This window comes from Cucumis melo, chromosome 4, assembly GCF_025177605.1.
Source record: "Cucumis melo cultivar AY chromosome 4, USDA_Cmelo_AY_1.0, whole genome shotgun sequence".
Lineage (NCBI taxonomy): Eukaryota > Viridiplantae > Streptophyta > Magnoliopsida > Cucurbitales > Cucurbitaceae > Cucumis > Cucumis melo.
Window position 1 is genome coordinate 8,906,424 of NC_066860.1, and position 22,962 is coordinate 8,929,385.

The window sequence follows — 22,962 nt, forward strand, 5'->3', positions numbered from 1 at the left end:
ATGGGCATATTTATTAGTTTGTTGGTTTAATTACATTAAATCTATAAAATTTTTGTTTAACTAAAATATATTGTTTTTAGATATATGAAATTTATCAATCTATATTTGTGAAGTGATTCCCAAATCCAGACTTATAAGTTGTAAATTAAATAAATTAAAATATACTATATTTGGATAATGATGTTTATATGTAGTCAATATAATAATACAACTTATATGTACAACTTATAGTTTCTATAATCAACATCATATAACATGTCCATTCAAAATAACCAATATACTGTATTTACAAAAAAAGAGATACTCCAAAACCCAAATACGATTAAAAACTGTACATTGGTCCTATGTGGTAATATATGTCATGACTTTCATATTAGGATTACCTCAATATATCTAGTTTGAAAATAACTATACTTGAATTTAAAACGAATCACTATAATATAGTGTATTTGCAAAGTCAACATACCTAAGTCACTTAAAATATAAGAAATACTTTGTATTTCAATGAACAAAAGATCAATCTTATTTGAACTAACCATTAACCTCCATTGATAACAGATACAACTATGAATATAGACAAAGTAGTTTTTTTCTCTAAAAATGAAGTAAACCTCTTTTTTTCGGTCTTCCAGTTGGACATTTAACCTGCAATGGAAGTATTCCATCATTACCACCTGGTGCATATTCCTAATTTGGTGTACACTCTCAATAGGACGTGTTCCCTTCTTGTACAGGTTTATCAAATTAGAGACATAGTAGAACTTATCAGTGTACAAATGTTGATTAAGATTCCTTGTAGACAATGCAATACATGCATGTGAATAAGGAATCAGATCAAGGTCCCATTGACGATATGAACATGTGCAGTCTAAAATGTTGACAGCAAATTGTTCTTTACGATGTGGACTTCAAATTCATTTTGGTTTACAAGATATATCTGTCAAATCATTACAAAAAATGTGTCATGTACAAATAAGTGAATACATACTTATTGCATTTATTTTTCAAATATTAAAGAACTTACATTCATTGAGCGACTTTCCTTAAAGATTTATGAATCATATCTTCTGCATATATTGAAAGTTCCATGCGTTGGAAACTCCATTTGGTACAACGTTCGTAGAATCATTTTTTAACCAAACTACGAATTGATTCTAGAATTCCAATTACAGTCAATTCTCATTGTTCTTTCAAAGTAGAATTCATACTTTCAGAGATGTTGGTTGTAATAACCTAGTATCTCTTTCTAATAAAAAATGCCCTAGCCCACTTATGTTTTCCAACAGCCTCCAACTCATGTGTTGATTTTTTGTTATTGTTCTTTATTGTTTTTTATGTTTAAACTATGTATCAATAATGTCGATTGCTAATTTTTCCATTCGTTTGTTTAGATCTCATTCTCGATTTTGCAAAAAAAAATACCTTCCATTATAAAGGCTCTCCCGATGCTTAAATATAGCGTCAGGAGATCCCTTGACATCTCCCGACGCTCTATTTTGTTCATCGGGAGATGTCAAGGGATCTACCGATGCTATATTTTGTGCGTCGGGAGAGCCTCTCCCAACTCATTTCCCCCGACGTCGTTCCCGACGTGGATTTATGCATTGAAAAAGGATTTTTCGATGCTTTTCATATATTTCCTGATGCTTTTGTGCGTTGAGAGACCTCCATTTTGTTGTAGTAGACCACCGCTGCAGAAGACATTTAGTACATTGAGACCACAAACAAGTGGTCTCAGTGGTGCGATGAATTAGCTCAAGCAATGTTCACCTAATGGGAGTTACGTAACGCTTATATAAAACGAATTTAAATTAGAACCCCTCAATTGTATGCCAATTTAAATGACCTATACTCTCTATTTTTTCATATCTAATGTATGCGTGCAGTGGGTTTCTGTCATAATATTGTTTGCCAGTCGTTTCTGTCTCGTGAATGTGGAAATGTGAAATTACTAACATGTTTCATGTATTTGTTATCATTTTTCATTTGCAGTATGGCAACCTCCTCTCGTGCACCCAAGCATGTATGGACGAATGAGGACGAGGACACTCTTGTAGAGTGTTTAGTGGAGTTGGTGTCTATTGGGGGATGAAAATCTGATAATGGCACGTTTCGCCCAGGTTACCTGGCCCAACTGGAACGCATGATGGCCGAAAAATTGCATGGCTATCGTGTCTACGCAACCACTGTAATCGACTGCAGAATAAAGATACTTAAGCGAACATTCCAAGCCATCGCAGAAATGTGGGGGCCAGCGACACTGGGTTCAGGTGGAATGATGACACAAAATGCATAATTTCGGAGAAGGAAGTCTTTGAGAGCTGGGTTAGGGTAAGGAAAATAGTTTAAACGTCACACTACTTACATAGTGTATATTTACTTCACAATTTTCGCATCAATAGTTTTAAGTGGTCCTGTTTTTTATGCAGTCGCATCCTGCAGTGAATAGGCTCTTTAACAAACCATTTTCCTATTACGACGAACTTGCATATATGTTCCGTCGCGATAGGACGATGGGTAACTTCGCTGAGATATTTGCTGACATTGGGTCTAACGAGCCTACCGGGTATAAAGGGTTTGACATGCCGAATGGGAACAAAGAGTTCCCATTCATGTACAGTCAGGGGATTGACATGTCCCAAGAGGATGTACGCCCATCACAACCTGTTCGCACGTCAGATTGTAAGGTCGGATTGAGTGGATCGAAGAGAAATAGGGAAAGCCAATGAGAGGATGAGCTTGAAGTCATACATATGGTCCTCGAGTGTACGAATAACCAACTCAAGACGATTTTCGAGTGGCCTGCACGCGCCCTTGCAAATGACACCCATGTGCGTTAGGAATTCTTACGCATATTGCGTGAGATGCCAGAACTAAGCAGTTTGGATAGGGCGTTGTGCCAAAGACATCTGATGTCTCATATGGACGACATATGGGATTTCGTACAAATGACTAATGATGAGAGGCAGAACTTTTGCAGAGTCCTCCTACGAGACTTCTCCAGATAGTTTATGTTCTTCCTTGGCTAGCTTGCTTGTTTTTTTCTTACTTCACTTGGACTATGTATTGACTGTTTTTTGTATTCCTATTTTACCCAACTTTTTTTTCGTATGTACAGTATTTGGATCCCTTGTATGATTTGTAACCTACTTGTGCATATGTTTTCTTTTTGTCCCTTCTACATCCCTTCAATCGATTTAAATGTTTCGTTCAAATTAAGGTAAATAGTAACAATTCGAATAATATGGCATTGAAGTGCTACGTAATATGTAATTTAAATAATGAACATAAATATCAACACATGAATTAGACCATGTAATTAAATATGTTAAAAAAAAAGATGTACGATGCTATCGCTAATTACAAATACAGAATAAATAGTTTGTATTTGTAAAAAATGACTTACAATAAAATGTACTACAATTAGTTAACAAATTATTTCAAAATTGGTCATTTGTGTTTACTAATTTAATAACATTAGACATAGAAAAAAAAACAATATGCAATAAGAGGGGTTTGACGCTTTGATAACAAAAAATATGCAATAATAATTTATTTGGTATGTGTACGATGTGAATTTAAAAAAATAATAATAATTAAAAAAAAATTATATTCATAACACTACCTACCTAACCCTCCCCCAAACACACTTTATTCATAACACTATCATAATTTTTTTCCTCAAACATCTCTTATTATAAAACTATCTCCTAAACCTTTTCCCCGTGAACATAGTTTTATCATAATACTAACATTTCCATAACTCAATCCTTCCCCTACACGGACCTAAAGGTTGTCATGCATCCCAATTTTCTCATTTCTTAGGTGTATGAAATCAGCCCATTAAAATATTGTTCCCATCTTCCATTTCCTCTCTATATTTCAATTTTTCATTTCTCTAGTCCTTTTGCTTTCCTTTTAAAATGTTCTTCCCATAATTTATTCTCTTCTTCCATTTCTCTAAATTTCCAAATTGATTCTGATTTCTCCATGGATCCTCAGAGCTATCTTCGAAATCCCACCTTAGAACCTGACCCCCAACTTCCCAACATCAAAATTCACCATCCAGCTTCCCCTCGCCACCCTTCCGCCGCCACTCCCGTCGCCACCCCCACCCCTACTGCCGGCGCCCGCCGCAAGATTGGTGTCGCTGTTGACCTTTCCGAGGAGAGTGCTTATGCTGTTCATTGGGCTGTTCAACACTATATTCGCCCTGGTGATGCTGTCATTCTCCTCCATGTTAGCCCTACTTCCGTCCTTTTCGGCGCCGATTGGGGTTCTATTGACATTACTCTCGATACCGTCGGTAATAACCCGGATGATGATGATGCTTTGAATTCTGACAATGGTCAACAGCAGAACCACACCGAGCGCTCTAAACGTAAATTGGAGGATGATTTCGATGCCTTCACTGCCTCTAAAGCTGCCGATCTAGCCAAGCCCTTGAAAGATGCTCAAATTCCTTACAAGATTCACATTGTGAAAGATCATGATATGAGAGAGAGGCTTTGTCTGGAAGTGGAGAGGTTGGGGCTGAATGCCCTGATCATGGGTAGTCGGGGTTTCGGTGCAGCAAAGCGTGGAAATGACGGTGGACTCGGGAGCGTTAGCGATTATTGTGTGCATCATTGTGTGTGTCCTGTAGTGGTGGTGCGTTTTCCGGATGAGAAGGACGTTGGGGTCGGTGCTAGTTCTCTGGCTGCGCGGAAGCCGGACGTTGACGCCCCGAAAAAGTCAGTAGCCGAGCCAGTGGAGTCTAAAGGTTAGACACACTTCGTTTGCCGAGATTGGTTTTTATATAATGAAGTTGTTTCACCTCTGGAAATAGAATCGATTTTAAGTTAGACGTAGTTTGGTTTCCTATCTTAGTAAAGTTAAATACACGGTGTATCATAAGGTGGGTGTCCTGTATACTTCTGAACGATCTATGTTTATGCAAAACTCTTTCTTTGTCATATGGATTTACTCCCAATATATAGGAAACTAGATTTGGTGATAATGAAATTGGATATTTGTAACTTATTGTTTTCCAGTCGTAACTTATTGTTTTCCAGTTTTACTTTCTAAGTGTTTGTAAGTGGAAAAAAAAATGTTTATAAACACTTAGAAAGTCAATCTAAACAGGTCCTAACTTTGTTCTTGTTTTCTTAAATGATCTATGTTTATGCAAAACTAGAACTCTTTTTCCTGCCTCATTGGAAACATGGTTGATTCCCCAAACCTACATGCTCCGAGTTTGGTCTTCTGAAGACATTACTTGATGTTTAATATTTGGATATTTATTAATAATCATTTTCAAGGACAATACGTTTGGAGAGTTGTAAGCCCTCCCCAAGTGATCCTGTTTTATGCCAAAGCATCTTTAACTAGTGATCCAATCCGACAATTAGATTATGTGGTTTGACTTCGATTAGCAACTAAGATTAGAGATACTCATACAGAGAGTATGCTTTAATTTATTGGCTTAATATAAATGCTAGTTTTTTCAGCCATTCCCTATTTCTTGAAGTCAAAACTCATGCTGGGAGGTAATCTTAAGAAAGCCAAAACTTTAAGGTCTTTATCAGGCTTTGCTGTGGTGCCCTTTTATCAAGCTTTTCCCCGATTATTCTGTTTTACTTGTTCCCCTGATATTAAGGCTGCTGATGCTTGAATCCAGAACTCTGAGGCCTGGGATTTGCATGCTCATCAGAATCTTAAAGATTAGAAACCACTGAGTGGGCTGCTTTGTGTCATTTATTATCTTCTGACCGTCTCCATCACTTGCTTGATTCTTGGACCTGGAACTTCGATCCTTCCTCCACGCTTACTGTTAAATCTCTTATGGATGATTGGTGGGCACTGTTGGTCTCAAGTCAAGGATGTGTATTCTTCTATTAGGAAAGATCATTTTCTTAAGAAAATCAAAATTTTCTTATGGGAGCTCGGTTTTGGGGCCATTAACATGGCCGATCAGCTTCAAAAGTGATGCCCTATTTGTCCATCTCTCTTTCATGGTGCCACTTGTGCCATAGGCAATCTGAAACTGCTGCACATTTGTTCATTCATTGCCCTTTTGCTTTGCGTTTTTTTGGCATACCATGTTGCTGGCTTTGGTTGGTCAACTGCTTTTTCTCATATTATGCTTGACAATATTGCTTCCTTATTGGTTGGTCATCCTTTTCATGGTACTAAAAGGACTCTCTGGTTAGATATTGTTCGTGCTTTTTTCTGAACCTTGTGTGAGCACAATAAACGTCTTTCGGGATCTTCCTTTCAGTTTTGATCTTTTTATTGATTCTTCTCTCTACTGTGTTGTACTAGTGCAAATCTAAGCCACCTTTTTTTCGAAAAGGAAACGACCTTCTTCATTAATACCATGAAATGAGACTAATTCTAGAGAACAAGAGAAATATACAAATAGCTAGAATCTCTAAGGGACAAAGAATCCAAAATCCAAATACACAGACAAACAAAACAAGTCCCAAGAGCTTAACAAACTCTAAAAAAAGCAGAAACATAATCAGAACAGCAACTGAAAAAAAAAATCAATCTCTTCTTATTCTATATCCTTCAGATTATGATGTGAGAAAAATTTGTCTTGGAGGAAAAGTTATCACTTCTGAATATGAAATCTTCAAGGAGATTCGTGGTTCAGGCCTTGTCTTGTCAAACATTCTAAACATGCGTGGAGGGCCATATTTAAGATGACTTGCTGTAGACAGAATCAAGTTTGTTGTGAGCCAACAGAAATATCAGATTCTTGGAGGATATTTGGATTGGCCTTGGACAACCAAAGAGTAAAAAACATCGTATCAGTTGTGTGTGGAAATTTAAGTCATTTTTTTTCGGATTTAGTTTTCAAAAGGAACATTACGAATCACAAGACAGCCAAATGGATATCACTTATGAACCTCATTACCTATTAGTTGCTGCAAGCCTGCAACGGCCTTCCTCATCAAGATGGATGTTTGTGGGTCAAAAACAAGACCCCATTGCTGTAATTGTTAGTGGTTTTTATTAGATATTCCAAATGATTTTGGTGCCATTGATCTATACCTTTGCAAAATGGAGTTGAAGGGGTCATCATCTTAGAAAGTTAATCGTGGTGAAGTTTTTCTTGAATAGCATCAACGCTCATGATAAAGTTCATAAGAAACCCCCATTTGTTGTCTTTTCCTTAATTGGTGCTACTTATGCAAAGATGGTGAAGGATCTCAAGACCATCTCTATTTGGTTAGAATACTGTTCTTCCAAGGAATATGGGCAGAATTTAAATTTGCTCCACTAGTTATCCTTTCATAGTGAAACCTAAGTCTCTTGGTACAAATATGATTGGAGCTTTTCTTTGGACATTGCTGGTTGGAAAAAATTTACAAAATTTTTATAGGAGGTGAGAGATCTGTCTTTTGTGGGAGCAGACTCTTATAGCTGCGTGGTCTTGGTTCAATGTATTTAGACCTTTTCTAGCTATTGTTTTCTTTTGTTAAAGCTTTTCTAACTATCTAAAATTGGTGTTTAGTGTTATTTGTTTTAAAGGGCTTTAGTAAGTTTTTCACCCAAAATTACTAATTTATCCACCTTTTTGTGAGAAGGGTTGGTTTTTAAGGCATGTTGAGGTGTGCACTATTTTGTGGGATTTTCAGGGCGAGGAATAATAGAGGGTTTAGAGTTTTGGAAAGATATCATTTGGGTGTTTGGTCTCTTAATAAATTTCATGTTTCTCTTTCAGTTTTGACTTCGAAGAGCTTCTGTCATTATTCTGTAGGTTCTAGTTTGCACAACTGGAGTCCTTCCCTTTAGGAGAGTTTTTCTTGTATCCTTCCATTCATTCTCAATGAAAGTTGTTTCATCTAAAAAAAAACAGAGAGTTGGCGTGCTCAAGGATGTGGATTTTGTTCCTAATTCAAGACTTCAAAAGGGAGACCTGGGCCAACTTGTACCCCAAGGTCTTTTAACCCTTGAGAGACTACAGTCTTTGAGGGAGCAATTTTATCCGAATGAGGATTCCATTTTTGGGAGGACCCATCAAATTGTCCCTCAAGTGAAATTGCATGCCACCCTCTTATGATTTTGCATGTTGTTAGGCTCCCCATTTGGCCAACGATTCTTAGCCTCATACTTAGTTTGCTCTATCCTTTCTTTTTTCTTTTTGATAAAAGCAACAACTTTCGTTGAGAAAAAAAATGAAAGAATATAAGGGCATAAAAAAAAAGCTCACAAAAGCACCCCAACTAAAAGAAGGGGTTGCAGCTAACTAAAATATTTCCTAGAGAATAGTTACAAAAAGCTTCGCAACCGAAGGCCAAAGAGAAACATGAAATCTAGCTAGTGGTCTTATCTCTTCCTCAAATATTCCAAATAACAGCATATGCCCTAGCAAGCCACAAAAAACGGCATTTCTCTTTGAAAGGCAGATGGAGGAACTCCTTGATCAATGCACAAATACTTCTCTGACCAAAGAAGCTAACATCAAACTCCTACAAAAAAGAACTCCACACAGCCTGCACGAATTTGCAATCCCAAAAAAGATTATTCAGGTCTTCCTCTGCCTTCCGACAAAGAATACAGCAAAAAGGCCAACAAGCAAGGACTTTGTCCTTATCTATCCATAGTGTTCACATGACCCAGCAAAACAAGCCAAATAAAAGACCTGACTTTCTTCAAAACCTTAATCCTCCGAACCACATAAAAAATCGACTCCCTAATTGGGGAGGATCCAACAGATTGAACAATGACTTACACGAGAACCTCTGGCTAGGATTACGGCTCCAAATACAAACATCCCTTCCTCCCACCCTAAAATCACAGCCCTCGAGCAAGGAAAGAAGAGAGGTCACCTATGTTGTTTCCCTATTGGACAAACGATGACGGAACCCAAAGGAAAAGGACACAGAAGTCTCAAACAAATTTAGAAAATCTGAAATAGGACGATTGTAAAAGAAGACAAGTGATAGAGAAGCACGTAAATAGAACAAAGAAAGCTATCCCCCACCCGCTGATCCTCCCGGAAATAAGCATCCTTACCATTCCCTACAATGCAACGAGTAAAAGGAGAGAAATTAGGAAGCTCAAGAGAAATGTCTTTCCAAGGGTTTTGGTCTGTGCCTTTAGCCCCTTTTTCCATCCAATGAAAAGGATGGATACCATGTTTACTTATCCATGTTTACTTACAATGATCCGATGCCATAAGGATTCGTTGGCTACACCAACTCAAAAGTGGGAGTGTAAAAAGATGGGTGGTCTTACGGTAGACCACATTAATATCAAGCTTCTCAAATCTGGACAACAGTTTGTATGAAGATTGGATGCTAATTAGCTGGTTGATACTTTTTCAAAACGAGATGCATTTTTCTAGATGGATGAAGCTCTAGTTTGGGTTGGAATAGGTGCCAACATTGCTAGGGTGAAGCACCCAAGTATAGACTTTAGCTTCTCTTGTTTTAGCTCTTTGTCAAGATACTGACAGTAGCTTTGGGCACCTGGGCATCACAGTTGGAAGCACATTCCTAAGTGCTCTAATCGTATTTTTGGAATGTGTTTCCGAGATTTTGAACCCCAAAACCTTGAGAGAGCTTTGCAATCTTGGGACCATCAATGATTTGCCTTCCTGCAATGCTCTCTTTGTGTTTGTTTTTCTGTCATTGTACTATGGCAATTTCTGTACCTGTAATTTTAAATTGTACCTTCTAATGAAATTGAAATTTGATAAAGCACCTGGTATGTTTCAATTTCTCATTCTTGCCCACTCTTGCATGCTGAATCTCGTAAACACGTAATGAGCAAAAAAAGATGAAGTGTAATCATTTTATAATTCAAATACGAGAAAATAGAACACATCAACAATAAAACAAAAACAAACTAAATTTTAACTGTTCAGCATTCCATGGGTAAGGTAAGCGCTTCCAGTTCACATCAACCAAATTGTATTCTAGTGCCGACTGCGACAGCCTTGCCAACTTGATATTGGCCTTTCCATCCTGGTCCAAAATCTCCACTGCAAGGATCTTTAGTATTTGGCATGACTCGTTTAGAAACTAAGTTATTCTCCTTGTTGGAAATTAGGGGCTAGTCGAGTGCTTATAGCCCAAGGGTATTTGTGTAATTTATTGTACCTTAGTTTTATTTCCTTTTTTGTTCGGGCTTATTATAGCCTATATATATTCTTCCCTCTTGTACTCTTTTGATTATTAGAAAATAATAAGAGTAGCTTCTATCGTGGTTTTTTCTCCCTGTACCAGGGTTTTCTATGAATACCTTGTCTTCTTTTCAGCACTCCTTGAAACTCCTTTACAGATTGGGACACCAAATAATTCCCTTCCCTACATGAGTATTAAGGGAAAGGAAAGAAGCTATTGAAACTGTTCTTTAGTCATTTTTAATCAAGGCAAAAGTTTTTGGGATCTGGCATAGAAATGGCAAGGCTTAGGTGGTGGTGGTGCTTTTCCATTCTCCTTTCAAGGAGTTGGGTAAAGTTTTGTGGTAGGTCAGTTTCTTTGCAGTGTAGAACATTTGAGTTGAGAAGAATAGTACAGGTGGAGAGATCGGATGAGGAAGTTTGTAGGTAGTTAATGCCTCCTTGTAAGCATCGATCACTAGCCATTTCAAGTTTGGATTGGACTCTTTCTTTGTAGTTAGGGTTGGACTCCCTCTTTTGGTTGTGACTTGTTCCCTGGTATATGGTTTCACTGCTATCATTGGAACCGTGGTTTATTGCCAAAGATGAAGGTCTTGGCTATTAATTAGATCTTTATTGTTGAGAATATTACTGATTGATATGAACTCATGATTGATTGATTTGTAATATTGATGAATAAAATTGTATGTTTCGATTATATAATTTGTTTGTTTGAGAATTTTGTGATCTTCAATCAACTTGTTGTATTTTTTTAAGCAAATATTTTAGGAAAAACGAGTTTTAAAGTGATAATTGCTTACTGAGTGTTTTCTTTTTTTTTTCTTTTTGTCATTCTTGTTTTCTAATGGTTCGAGAGGGAGGATCAAGTGAAGAATCCAACAAGCAATAACATCTTCAAATCTAGGAGGGGGGATTATTTGGACAGTCATGATAGGGTTCACACCTTTGAACTCGAATCCATCTCTGGTGTATATATTAGAACTCCTTTGAGACTGATGTCAATTGTGACCCGCTTTGGTTGGTGGGCACAACTTGTGGGTCAAGGCTTTTTTGTTTCCCATAGACCATAGTATACCTGGGCTTCCCTTATGGCCATAATCTTAGACCCTCTTTTCTGGAGCTCAATGGTGGAGGCAGGTTATAAGTGTCTCTCTTATTTGACAAGAGCATGCTTCCATAAGCATGTGCTGCTACATACCAGTCCTTGTTTCGAGTTCGGGGTAAAAGCCATGCTTCCCTAGGGTTTTTGGGCTTACCCATATTTGGTCCGTCTAACCTGGGAGTGCGAAGTGCACTCTACCTTCTTCCTTTCTTTAGAATTCCCTCTTTATTTCTTTGCATCTTTGTTAGGTTTTAATATCGAGGGGCTTTTTATGGGAGGGACTACGGAGCAAGGGAGGGATGGAGCAGATCTTTAACTAGAAAACGATCAGAAAACAATGTATAAAAGAAGTGACAATTGATGAGAGGTTTTTAACTTGAAGAAAACCTTTTTAGGGTAGTTGATTGTACTGGTTCGGACCGTTGGTGCATATTGATCTTTCAGGTAGTTTCACTGTTAATCTCACTCTAGATGTTTGGCTGCATTGTCCAGTCCATAAAGGAACTTTCTTGGCTTTATGGAAATCTATATGTCCTAAGAAGATTAGTATCATCATCTGGATTTTGATTAATAGCTTGAATTCCTTGAATGTGGCATAAGTTGTCACTGCTGCTTGGATTCAAAAAGTTTGAATCATCTATTATTTGATTGCTGTGTTTTATCATGTTGGCAACACTTCTTGGGTTCTTCAGTATTCATAGGTCTTCAATAATTCTTAGGGCATACACTTCATTTTCTCATTCAAGCCCCTAATTTTATGGTCATAGTAAATATGGTTAAAGCTGTTATTCAGAACATTTTAAGGGTACGCCTAATCAAGAATTTATGAAAGCAAGTAAAAGTACTGGTCAGTTTGTTTTGATGGGTGGCTGAGCTGAAGACTTCCTTTTGGTGCTGAATCGCTGATTTTCCAAGCTTTTCAATGGTTCCTTGTACAAGTTATTTGTATTAATTAGGAAGCTTTATTTTTCCTTAGTGTTGTTTCTTTCCCCTTAGGTTTGTTTGTTTGTTTGTTTTTATATTTCTTTCTTCCTTCTAAGAGTTTGTATTTTTGGAACAGTAACCTTTTTTTTCAGTGAAGTGTCTCTTTTCATTTCTGCAAAGTTGGTTTCATGTTTTTTATATATATAATGCCTTCTTGGTTTAGTGGCTTTCAATTGACGCTTTCCCTTACGGATTGATTTTTTGTGTCATTCAATTGTTGTGATGCTTTCCCTTAAAAACTTTACTCTTTTGTCTTACATATATGTTTGTGTCTTTAAAATAAAAAGAATGAAACATTGCACTTCCGTTTGATTGTTGCTGTTTGAATGTGTAGTTAACTTTTGGCATGTTGCCCAAACTAACATATATAGTTATGCTTGTGCGTAAGTCTGATTACAATATCTTAGCTCTGATGTGTTTTGTTCAAGTTTGTAGAATTTATTTCTCTCGTTTTTTTAGTTATGTTAATATGATTTATTCTATGTCGCTTCTGGAATGTACTAGCAATGTTTGTGTTTCCTTTAGAACTTGTTTTCCAGAATTATTATTTATCTTTTAAATTGCATCAATAAATGACTAGGTTTTGCGTTCTTGCCACAGGTGTTTAGATGGTAACTGTCCAAATCAGAGACTGATTTCCCCATGTGCAAGTAAGGATATGTAACCAAATCGTCTATCTCTATATCCGTACAACTCTCTGGCTTATTTTGCTTCTCCTGCTGATAATTGTTTTTCCGTACTGATCTTCTTACTAGAAACGAAGTGAAATGATGATATTCAGATTAAGAATATTATATTATACATTCGATCACATTCCTAAGTTTCATATCATCTGTGTGTATCTTTGTTTGATTTTTCTTGTATTCCTTTATGTAGTTTGTGTTGAAAAGCTTGCCTGTCATCCTGATTAGCCGAGGTGCAAACTGGATTGTCGGTTTTGAGTCTGAATTACAGAGCCCCTGTTTTCGAAGATGAAGAAACCATGAATAAGAAAATAATTGCCGAATGATTTGAAGTTGATGTCTGGCCTTTCAAATTGTTTAATTGCTTTGATATCAATAATATTTGTTGCTTTTCTGCCACGGTTTTTTTAATCTGGTTTCTAATTATCGAATCCCTCGAACAAACTTGTTATGTTGCTTGAATTTCTGATTAATGGTTGAATTGTGTAATATATCAACTTCCTTTCTGCTTCTGCTTCAAAGCCAAAAATCTCCATACTGCTTTATAATAACCCTTCTTAGAATTACTCAGGAAAAACACTCAAGTTTTGTGGATAGACAGATATAGGTATTAGGCATGGGAGTTCGGGAAATTTTTTACTTCTTCAAAATGAAAGGCAATCTTACTTGGAAGTAGTAGTACTAGTACATACTTCTATATATTTAGCCACATAACAAAAATATTATTGAGGAATATGTAATATAGTAATATACCGTATTCTTTCTTGACATAGTCCAAAAGGTTATAGTTGAGCATTATGGGTTGGGAACACTTTGAAGAAGTGAAATTTGATTCTGCATTTGCCATCACTCTTTTATCTCTGGAAGACTGCAGGAATCGGTTTGTCTGCACAGTGGAAGGATAAACTTGGAAGTATTAGAAATGGATGTGACTCTACCTTTTTATCTCTTCTTTTTCAGCCACTTATTCTTGTCAGATGATGTGCCTGCCTTGCCATTTTACTCTGATCAATAATGGTGACTCTTGTGTGTGGGGTTGGGGGAGGATATTTGAATGAGTTAAATTCTTTACGCAAGAATTTAATTACATTGAACTACATGAAGGACATACCCTCCGGGTAGAGGACCTACAATTTCCCTTCTAAGTTGGAAGAAGATCAATCCCCAACATATGACCAAGGAAATAAAATGTCCCTTTTGGCTAGGCCATGTGGTTGACAAAAATGGCAACTGGATGCATTTTTTTTGCATTCAAAGGTTTAGGAAGAAAGGGTAAACTTCAGCAGGATTTGATTGTGCAACTTTTTCTATGCTTTCTATTTAATTTTCCATCTGTTTATGTGCAAACTGCAAAGGGATTTCTTTATTACAAAATTTCCCAAATATAGTACTCAATTATTTAGCTCTGCAGGAATCAGATGGAGAAAGCCTTGGGAAGAAGATTAAATTAATTTTTTCCTTTTTTGTGCTTTTATGTTTCTGAAAATAGGTTTCTGAACTCTAAAAACTAAACACCACTCAATAGTCATTAGATTGTCAAAGTTTTGTAGATTTTTGAAATGTAAATAAGCTAAAATGACTTTTTGGGCTTTTAATTTTGTATCTATCTTTTACATATTTAACATTTAAATTTATTTCTGTTTATTAAATCATTGTTTGTTAATTTTAAGAATGTGTTGAATAGGTCCGTAAGTCAAGATTGAAAGTTCAATAATTTATTCGATGTGATATTTAATTTTTTTTTAAAAAAAAAAAGAGTTCGTGGTCGGGAAGTTGGTTTTACAAAGCTTTTTACTTTTTTTTTTTTTTTTTTTTTTTGGTGTTTAGGGTTATTATTTGTTTGACAAAAGAAGTTAAAGAAAATCAAAACTCAGTTTATTGGTGTGAAATTGCTTTACAAATTAAAAGTTGAAGATGATAATTTCCATCACTCCTAATAGGATTAGCCATAAATTGGCATATTATTTTCAATGTAAAATGGTATAGAAGTGTAGGTGGTGTGTTGTTGAAATAGTTAAAAGAAAAAAAAAATGTACAAATGGACTTCTTTTCTTTTTTTTAAGAATAACGTAGAAATGGATTTAAAGTTGTAAACACATGTGGTTAGGAAAAGAATGATAAAAACTATCATGATAACCCCCAAAGGGGACAATGATTGAGAAGATTCTTTTAAAGTTTTGATTTATTTTATTTTTATTTATTGTCAAGTGGACTAGTTGAAACTTGCAAACTTCAATAAAGCCAAAAACATAAGATAAAAATGGATTGCATAATTGAAATTTAGAGAAATAGCAATTTCTATAATTGGGTTCAACCTTGAATAACCAAAGCAAAAATAAAATAAAAAGCAACTTGAACACACAGCCACACAAATAAACTCAACAACTGGATGTTATATAATTGGTTGGTTTGATTTAATTACTAAATATGGGTGGTAAGTCAAAATCATTTTTCTTCAAAGATCCTTTGCAAATTTTTAATATTTTATATTCGACTCAAATCCCATCCCTTCATCATATAAACCCAAAATACAATCTGTTGTGTATTGGTTGGATAAATTTTGGCCACAGTAGCAATGCAGTTTGATAATCATTTTATTTATTTCTTTCTATATATATTTTTTAAAATTTGTTCAATTTCAATCCTTAATATCTAAAATTTATCTTGCTATTCTATTTTTAACTTTTTTTTTTTTTTTTGTTATCTATTACCATTTTTTACTTTATAATTTTAAAATATATTCACATCTTGTATTTTCCTTTATGAAAATTATTACTTAACTAATTTTATTAATAATTAACTTTAAGATATAAATTTAAGATTCATAAATGAAACGAAAAGAAACAGAGACAAAATTAGTTTTTTATACATATTTACAACTTTTAAACATGTTTGAACTTTTAGTTGAATTTCTTGAAAAAGAAAAGAAAAGAAAAGAAAAGAAAAATGATTTGATTTATTGAATGAATTTGTTTTTAATCCTAAATGTTTGTGTGGTGAATCTTAAACCACAATCAAGTTTGATGATAAATGATCAGAGTTGATTATGTGATAAGTTAATAATAAATTAATATTCATAAGCAAAATCCCATACCCAATGTATGATTTATTTTGTTTCATTGAATTGAATTGAATTTTTGGGATGTGATAAGTATTGCTTTTAGCTTATCCATATTAGACCCATAACTTAGCATCTGGTCTCTTGGTCCCATCCTAATAAATATTAATACATCCCCTCCCTAATCACTTTGTCTTTTCCTCATTTTTATTTTTCAAATTAAATAAACTTTTGCCCATACATTACATCTCCAATAAAATTTCAATTCCCTTGATTTAAGTCAAACCAATTTTGGTGTAGCACGTGAATGATTGATGATGCAATTTAAAATTTCATTTCATAGTTCAACCAACCATGTGATATAACAAAAGAAGTTTGCTTCCTCGTTTCTCTGTACTCAAAAAATCGATGTTATTATTACTTTGTTATTGTTGTTAAAAATTCTCGATGCATCCTTTCTTATTTATGTGTAACTTTTTTAAACGCCGATTTGACAAAGTAGATGATCAATATTAAATAAAAATATAAATTAATTCATTTATGTAAGTTTAAATGTTTAATCAAGAAAACTAAAAGAAAATATCGTAGCTTATTAGAAAATTTAAATTGATATAATTATTAGTATAGAAATTAAATAGAGATTGATTTATGAGGAAAGGTTAGTGTTAGAAGAAATATGTGTTTATTTGCCTTCAAAAATTGGGGAATATAATATGGTTAAAGAAATGGTGGGATATTGAAAAGAGATACAGTAGGTGCCACCATAAAGCTACCACAAATCTTTTGAATGGTTGAAACAATTAGCAACATTTTCTAAATATTTTTTGTTTTGTTTTCCAATACTTTTTCCTTTCTTGGGGAACACCAATCTTTATTTATTATTCATTCTAGGGGAAACAAACTTCTCTTCTTAATCTAATTAATATGTACTTGTATATGTATACATATGAAGATTCATTTCTTATTTTATTTTCCTACCACAAACCAATTTGGAGTTTCTTCAAACATATAATAAAATTGGTAAAATATTTGTATTGTATAGAATAATTCTAAAAACGGAAAAAATTTATAGGCTAACAATAGAAAATATAAAAAATGTCTCAGTCAACACACGATTAATTGTCACACGTGTGCGGCGAGTAATCTTCTTATAAACGATCGTTTACTACGGTCTACATGAATGATCTACTATTGTTTAGGTCGTGTACTACAGTCTACATGTAATTTTTTTAACGATTGGAAAAAAGTTTCAAATTTAAACGATCGTGTTAATCATGGAAAACGATCGTGTTGATTATGGTAAGCGATCGTATAGTCCAATGTAAACGATCATTAAAAACTTCAAATCAAACAATCGTGTTAACCATGTTAAACGACCATGTTAACTATGGTAAGCAATCGATTAAATCATTGAACGATGGAAAAAATACTTCAAATTTATCAAATTTAAACGATAGTGTTGACAATGGTAAATGGTCATTTAGATCATGTCAAAATGATACTTAAATGATCTTGATATTCTCGAATACAAAGAAGATGAATTAACTTCATAGAATCTTATCAAAAATGGTAAAAACGAAATAGGAGATTTAAACAGAAGATAAATCATTTAAAAATAGAAGAAATAAAATCTGGAATAGGAAATGAAAATTTTTGAAAAAGAAGATGAACAAAACACAAAGAAAAAAAAGATAAGTGATGAATCGTCCGCAACATTCAAGAGTAAATCTGAAAATTATGAAAATATTTTACCAGCTTTACGAGTTCTTTTTGTTATACAGTAAATATTTTTTCGTTTTGTTATATTTACGTAAATTATCGTTAGAAAGGATTTTAAGTTTTTAGAATTTCAAAATATAAAAATCAATTAAGTTTTTTATTTGCGTGTAGAGCCAAAGTGATTTGAAATAAGATTTGTTTTGTTTGGATGTTCAAAAGAAATGAAATAAGATTCTTTTTTGTTGAGGATCATGTGGACTAAATATGGTATTGTTTTTACTGTCTATCTTTTTTCTCTCTATATCCAAAGAAAAAAAAAAGTTAAAAATAATCATAATAACAGTAAAAGATAAATTAAATTCTCCTCAAGTATACAATTGCTTTTCCTTTACTTTTGTCGTTTTAATTTAATGTTTTTTCTCTAAATTTTTGTTCAATTTTTAATTTGTTTATTTAATGTATTCCGAAAATAGTACTTTTTTAGTTGATTTTCTGTACCACCAATGTTGAACTAATCTTGATAAAACTACAAAAACAAAAAAACAAAAAACAAATGTATCACATTCCAAGCATAATTTTAAAAGTTTCAAATTTAGTAATTGCAAACTATTTAGCGTCATCTTTTAAAATAAAAGAATTTCAATTCATAATGGATTTTAAAACGTAGATTAGATTTTAAAAAAGTTGTAAAACAAAGAAAAGAGAAGAAGAAAAAGTTAAACGTGAATTTTGAGTTAAAATAATAGTTTCTCTTAGACTTTTCTTCGAGTTCCTATAGAGGTCTTCTATGCAATTATCGTGGAAAAGATACAAAGAAAAGAAAGACAATTATAGTTTAGCTTTCTCGTTAAGGATAATAAGAAAAGCATGAATCACTTTGTTCCTCTCTTAGAAAACATGACAAAAGCAAGATTCATTAACAACCTTCCCGCACGAATAAAGATCAATTCCGTTATTCACGAGATTGATGGGGTGGGGAAGAATGAAAGTAATTCATATATATGTTCTAGCTTAATTACTTTCGTTATCTTCAGATAAACCATACGAATTGTATATATTATAATTGTTTTTTAGAATTATGTAATATAAACTACCTTTTAAAACTAGTCTAAGGGTCATATATTAATAAATATAAATTTCATATCTTAAACATGATTTAATTTTGTTACATGTGTTACAAATAATAAATATACCAACAAACATAATTTTATGTATTATGATGTATTGAATATTATTCAGAATTGTACCTGTGAAATCATTTCGGTTTTTAAATTGTCTATCCAAATCGGTCTTTAACACTTTGATATTATGTACTATGAATTCCACATAAAAGTGAGAGAACTCAAATTTGAGGTCATTGAATCAAGTGCGGCGCTATGGAGCTATGGTAGTTGAACACTGATAAACATAGTTTGTTCTCCTAAGAATGAAAACAACTAGGAATTTTGTTAGAAAAATTAACAAATAAGTAAGGATGGGGATTCACAATCATACCGTTCTTTCAATTGGTTATTATTTACTCTATTAAAAACTCATGCATCTTATAAATTAAAACTTTTCTAAAGAATTAAATTAGAAACTATGAAAATTTCAGATCTCAAAATATTTATATTTATTTATTATATATATTAGTTGACAATTGCAAAAGTGCAAACAACCACTTTAGAAACCACTTTAATACTTTGTAAATATAAAACATTTTCATTCTCTACCATTTATGATTTGCCATAGTTAAAATATTTCATTTCACCACCATTTATAAATTGCCCATAAAATAACTGAACAGACCGACCTACAACAATACTTTTTTTTTTTTTTTTTTTTTTTTTTTGCAATTCATATCTAACTTTGGTGCATGAAGTTGCACTAATCTTATTTGCAACCACAAAAAATAAATTAAAAAAAAAAACATCAAATAATGGGCTTTTTGTTTTAAAAAAATTGTAATTATGAATTGTACCAAATAAAATCAGAACACTGGGCAAGTAACATGAAAACACGGATAACCACGATAGATCAATTGAAATTTGTCGCGTATAGCCTTCACTATCTCTATATATTTGAAAACGTTGCTAGAAGCTTGTTTGTAAGATCTGAAGAAAGCAAAGATCAACGAAAGCTGACTCGCCAAAGCAGATCAAATATAATCTTCAAAACACAAACCTTACGCGCACAAAAATATATATTACACACATGTATCAACATATGAATGTTTTGTAAGAAATAAATCAAAACCCACAATAATTCCTTCATTTATAATTTATTATTGTTTATTTCAAAAGAAATTACATATACCTAACATTTGACCACAACCATCCACCAATCTTTGGCCTGCTTGTCTCGTATATCAAATACATCGCTTAAAATAAAATACGCCAAAACTCAGCCACACAAATGGGGCTTTGGCAGCCGATATTTATAAGCCATCCTTCTTCAATTAAACGAGTGGCAAAGAAAAATTCTAACTTCTAAAATTCTAAATTCTAAGTGGCAAACCTCTCTCTCTCTCTCTCTCTCTCCCTCTCTCTATCAGAACTTATGGCCAAGATGGTTTTACAAAAAGTGAATGGGTATCGTGGATATTATTTCCTCACTATTATCTGTTAACATCAAGGAATTTGTAGTCAACCCGAGGCCTGAATGTAGTCATGGTTAAGAACAGGGAAGTCTAAATAGTTAAGAGGATGTGAACCACTCAATATTCCAATCACTTCATTAATTTGACCCAACAACAATTGGCAACTCAAAACATCATTTCTTCATCAAACCCTAGCCAAGATTGGAAGAATAAACACAGACCATCTATACAAATACTTCCTCAGTTGTAATACATGTATATATGCATGTAGCTGGGAGTTAAATATAGAAATGAAGATTCCATCAAACGCACGGTCGGCCATGATCTTACTATTCTAATCACAAACAGCACCAACATGAAAATTCAGGGCCATTAAATAATATCAAGATATATATGATTGATTGCGATTACCTTTCAGTTCGGTATTGGGCATCATCTTCAATATGCAAAAATCCCAAAAAGCGGCCTCCTGGACCTAAAAATGGCTCCCAAAAGAGATATGGGGATATGGGTTTAAACTTATATATTATATATGAATACATCTCTTCTGGTCATGGGAGACCCACATAAACACAATAACTAGAAAATGCGAGAACCTCTCACTTTAAACCAACTAACAAATATTTACTGAGATATTGCATCAAGAAAACACTCACAAAAGTGTAGAGAGAAATCTGTTAATAGAATGTAAATTAATATCTGGCTACACATGACAGGCTTCACAAATGATGACAAGATGATCTAATGGAAAATAGAGGGGGGAAATTCTAGGTTGTACACGGTTGAGATAATAGGTATAATCCTTGAATTAATTGATCATGACAGACAATTAGTGAGAAAAATTAAACCCCAAAAGGAAAAAAAGAAAAAATAATCAAGAACCCTAGCTACCTTCCATTTGTGTGGTTAGTGAAGAATCAACGATTCTGATCTCTGCTCATTTTGCATATCCCAAAGATCATTTTGGAAGCATCGTTAATGTCTGTGGGAAGACGATTCTGGAGTCTCTGGATAGATCTAACGACAGCCGTGGATTTTAACTCGGCTTTACAAGCTTCATCATCTGGAGTGGATGTGGTTGATTGGATCGGTCCTGCAACTCTTGCTTGCTTCAGTGGCCTAAGGGAACTTGACGAAGTTGCTTCGTCATTGAAAAATGGCCTTGTACTCTGTGGTGCAGAACACGACTCGATTTCGTCCTGCATTCAAGTTATAAACGATTATTGAAAACCCTATTTGGATCACTCGAAAATTGACAACTAAGAAAAATGAAAATTGTGTTTCAGATCGGCATATTAGTCACAATTCGTATCAAAATCATAGGTTAAAAAGGAAATAAAACATAATGATTCGGTTCAAATCTTGAGTCGGATTCACTTGGAGAAGTGAAAACCGTGGATTTCTGTGGTATTAATCAAAACACCGATTCCAGAAGAGCGAATGGATGAAGAAGAAATTTCGAAATCCCCAACGAATTCCTTCAACACAGACTAAGGAAAAAGATAACACAGAAGAAAAGGCAATAGAAAGAAAAAAGAAACCTAAAAAAATGCATACATCGGAATCGAGATCGACGCCGTATTCTCTCATCCGCTTCGAGGCGACACCAGCGCCGGCTGAAATCTCACCCTCGCTGCTAGAAGTCACTGTCGGGGGCGGTGGTGGTGATGAAGAAGATGCATAGGACCAGGGCACCACCTGGTTTTCTCCGTCCTCATCATCTTCTTCCTCATCGTCATCATCTTCCCCATCATCGTCTTCCTGACTATCACCTCCCTCATAACTATCGAAACCTTCAGCATCGACAAAATCATCACCATCATCAACTTCTACCTCGTTGTCTCTACGACGGTCCTGCTCGCATTTACCATCATGGACTTCAACACATCCCTCACACACAGAAACCGTGGGTGTAAGTTTGCGACCAGAGGCGGCCCAAGGAGTCGGCGACTGGCATACATGACAAAGAAGGCTCCGAGAATGTTTAGCAACGAGAAAATTAGCACAGTGAACCTTCTCATCGCAGTCCCAACACAGGTTAGCTTGATCGGACTCGCAGAACATCCTGGCTTGATGCCCACAAAGCTCACACTTCTTCATTTTTTTTGTGTGTTCTTCGAAATCTCAGATTCAGTGTTTGATATTGTTGTGGATGTTGTTCTTATAAACCCTCTTTGATTTTTCAGCCGCTGATTTTTTCTTCTCTTTCTTGTTCTTCCTTTTCCCTTTTATCTGTTCATTCCGAAAGAAATGCCGAAGAATAAAAGGAGGGGAAGGGGAAGGGGAAGGGGAAGGGGAAAGTACAATTTCCTTATATTAGGGGAACTGCCCTTAATCTTCGCTCTAAATTACAACCCTTTTACTCCCTTAAATATTTCTCAGGGCTATTTTAGATATTTCACTCCTCTTTCCTTATGTAAAAATATCTTTAATAGTGAATTGCTTCTCCGGTGCCATCAACGTGGAAGTATCCACTCTCTTCGATCACTCAGATTTGATCCACCGGCTGTTAAAATGCCGCGTGCTCAAATCATGTCCGTCTAACTGATTAAGCGGTTCCTAGTAGATTATTTCTCGTTTCTTCATACTGAATCGGCGTCTACCACTCATGCGGCAACCCTCTTGCCACGTGTCGAATTCTCATGGAGAGTGAATTAAAAGAGAGAGGAAATATATTATTTTGTATAAATAAATATTTGGGATATCTTGGACTGACGTTTT

The 22,962-nt window shown here is 34.5% G+C and overlaps 2 protein-coding genes across 3 annotated transcripts; one reads left to right on the forward strand and one right to left on the reverse strand.

The window, feature by feature from the left end:
• Positions 1-3,739: 3,739 nt before the first annotated feature.
• Positions 3,740-13,407, forward strand: LOC103494984 (universal stress protein PHOS32-like). 2 transcript variants are annotated; one of them, XM_008456395.3, is made up of 3 exons: positions 3,740-4,762; positions 12,804-12,853; positions 13,080-13,407. In XM_008456395.3, exons 1-2 carry the CDS (start codon positions 3,991-3,993, stop codon positions 12,809-12,811), a joined length of 780 nt encoding a protein of 259 aa, XP_008454617.1. In that variant the 5' UTR covers positions 3,740-3,990; the 3' UTR covers positions 12,812-12,853; positions 13,080-13,407. The 2 variants fall into 2 exon arrangements, with proteins under 2 accessions (XP_008454617.1, XP_050939261.1); XM_051083304.1 differs by having other exon boundaries at positions 3,840-4,762; positions 12,804-13,407.
• A 7,495-nt stretch (positions 13,408-20,902) lies between these two features.
• On the reverse strand, positions 20,903-22,592 carry LOC103494983 (zinc finger protein CONSTANS-LIKE 4). The gene is made up of 2 exons (XM_008456394.3): positions 21,799-22,592; positions 20,903-21,440 (listed from the first exon to the last, which is right to left on the reverse strand). The coding sequence occupies exons 1-2, from the start codon at positions 22,339-22,341 to the stop codon at positions 21,159-21,161; spliced, it is 825 nt and encodes a 274-aa protein (XP_008454616.2). The 5' UTR covers positions 22,342-22,592; the 3' UTR covers positions 20,903-21,158.
• Between the last annotated feature and the right edge of the window lie 370 nt (positions 22,593-22,962).

Coding starts and splice junctions, on each gene's coding strand:
- LOC103494983 (XM_008456394.3), bottom strand. CDS start 22,341: ATGAAGAAGTGTGAGCTTTGTGGGCATCAAGCCAGGATGTTCTGCGAG. Junction 21,441..21,798: donor GCGTCGATCTCGATTCCGAT/GTATGCATTTTT, acceptor ACTTGAATGCAG/GACGAAATCGAGTCGTGTTC.
- LOC103494984 (XM_008456395.3), top strand. CDS start 3,991: ATGGATCCTCAGAGCTATCTTCGAAATCCCACCTTAGAACCTGACCCC.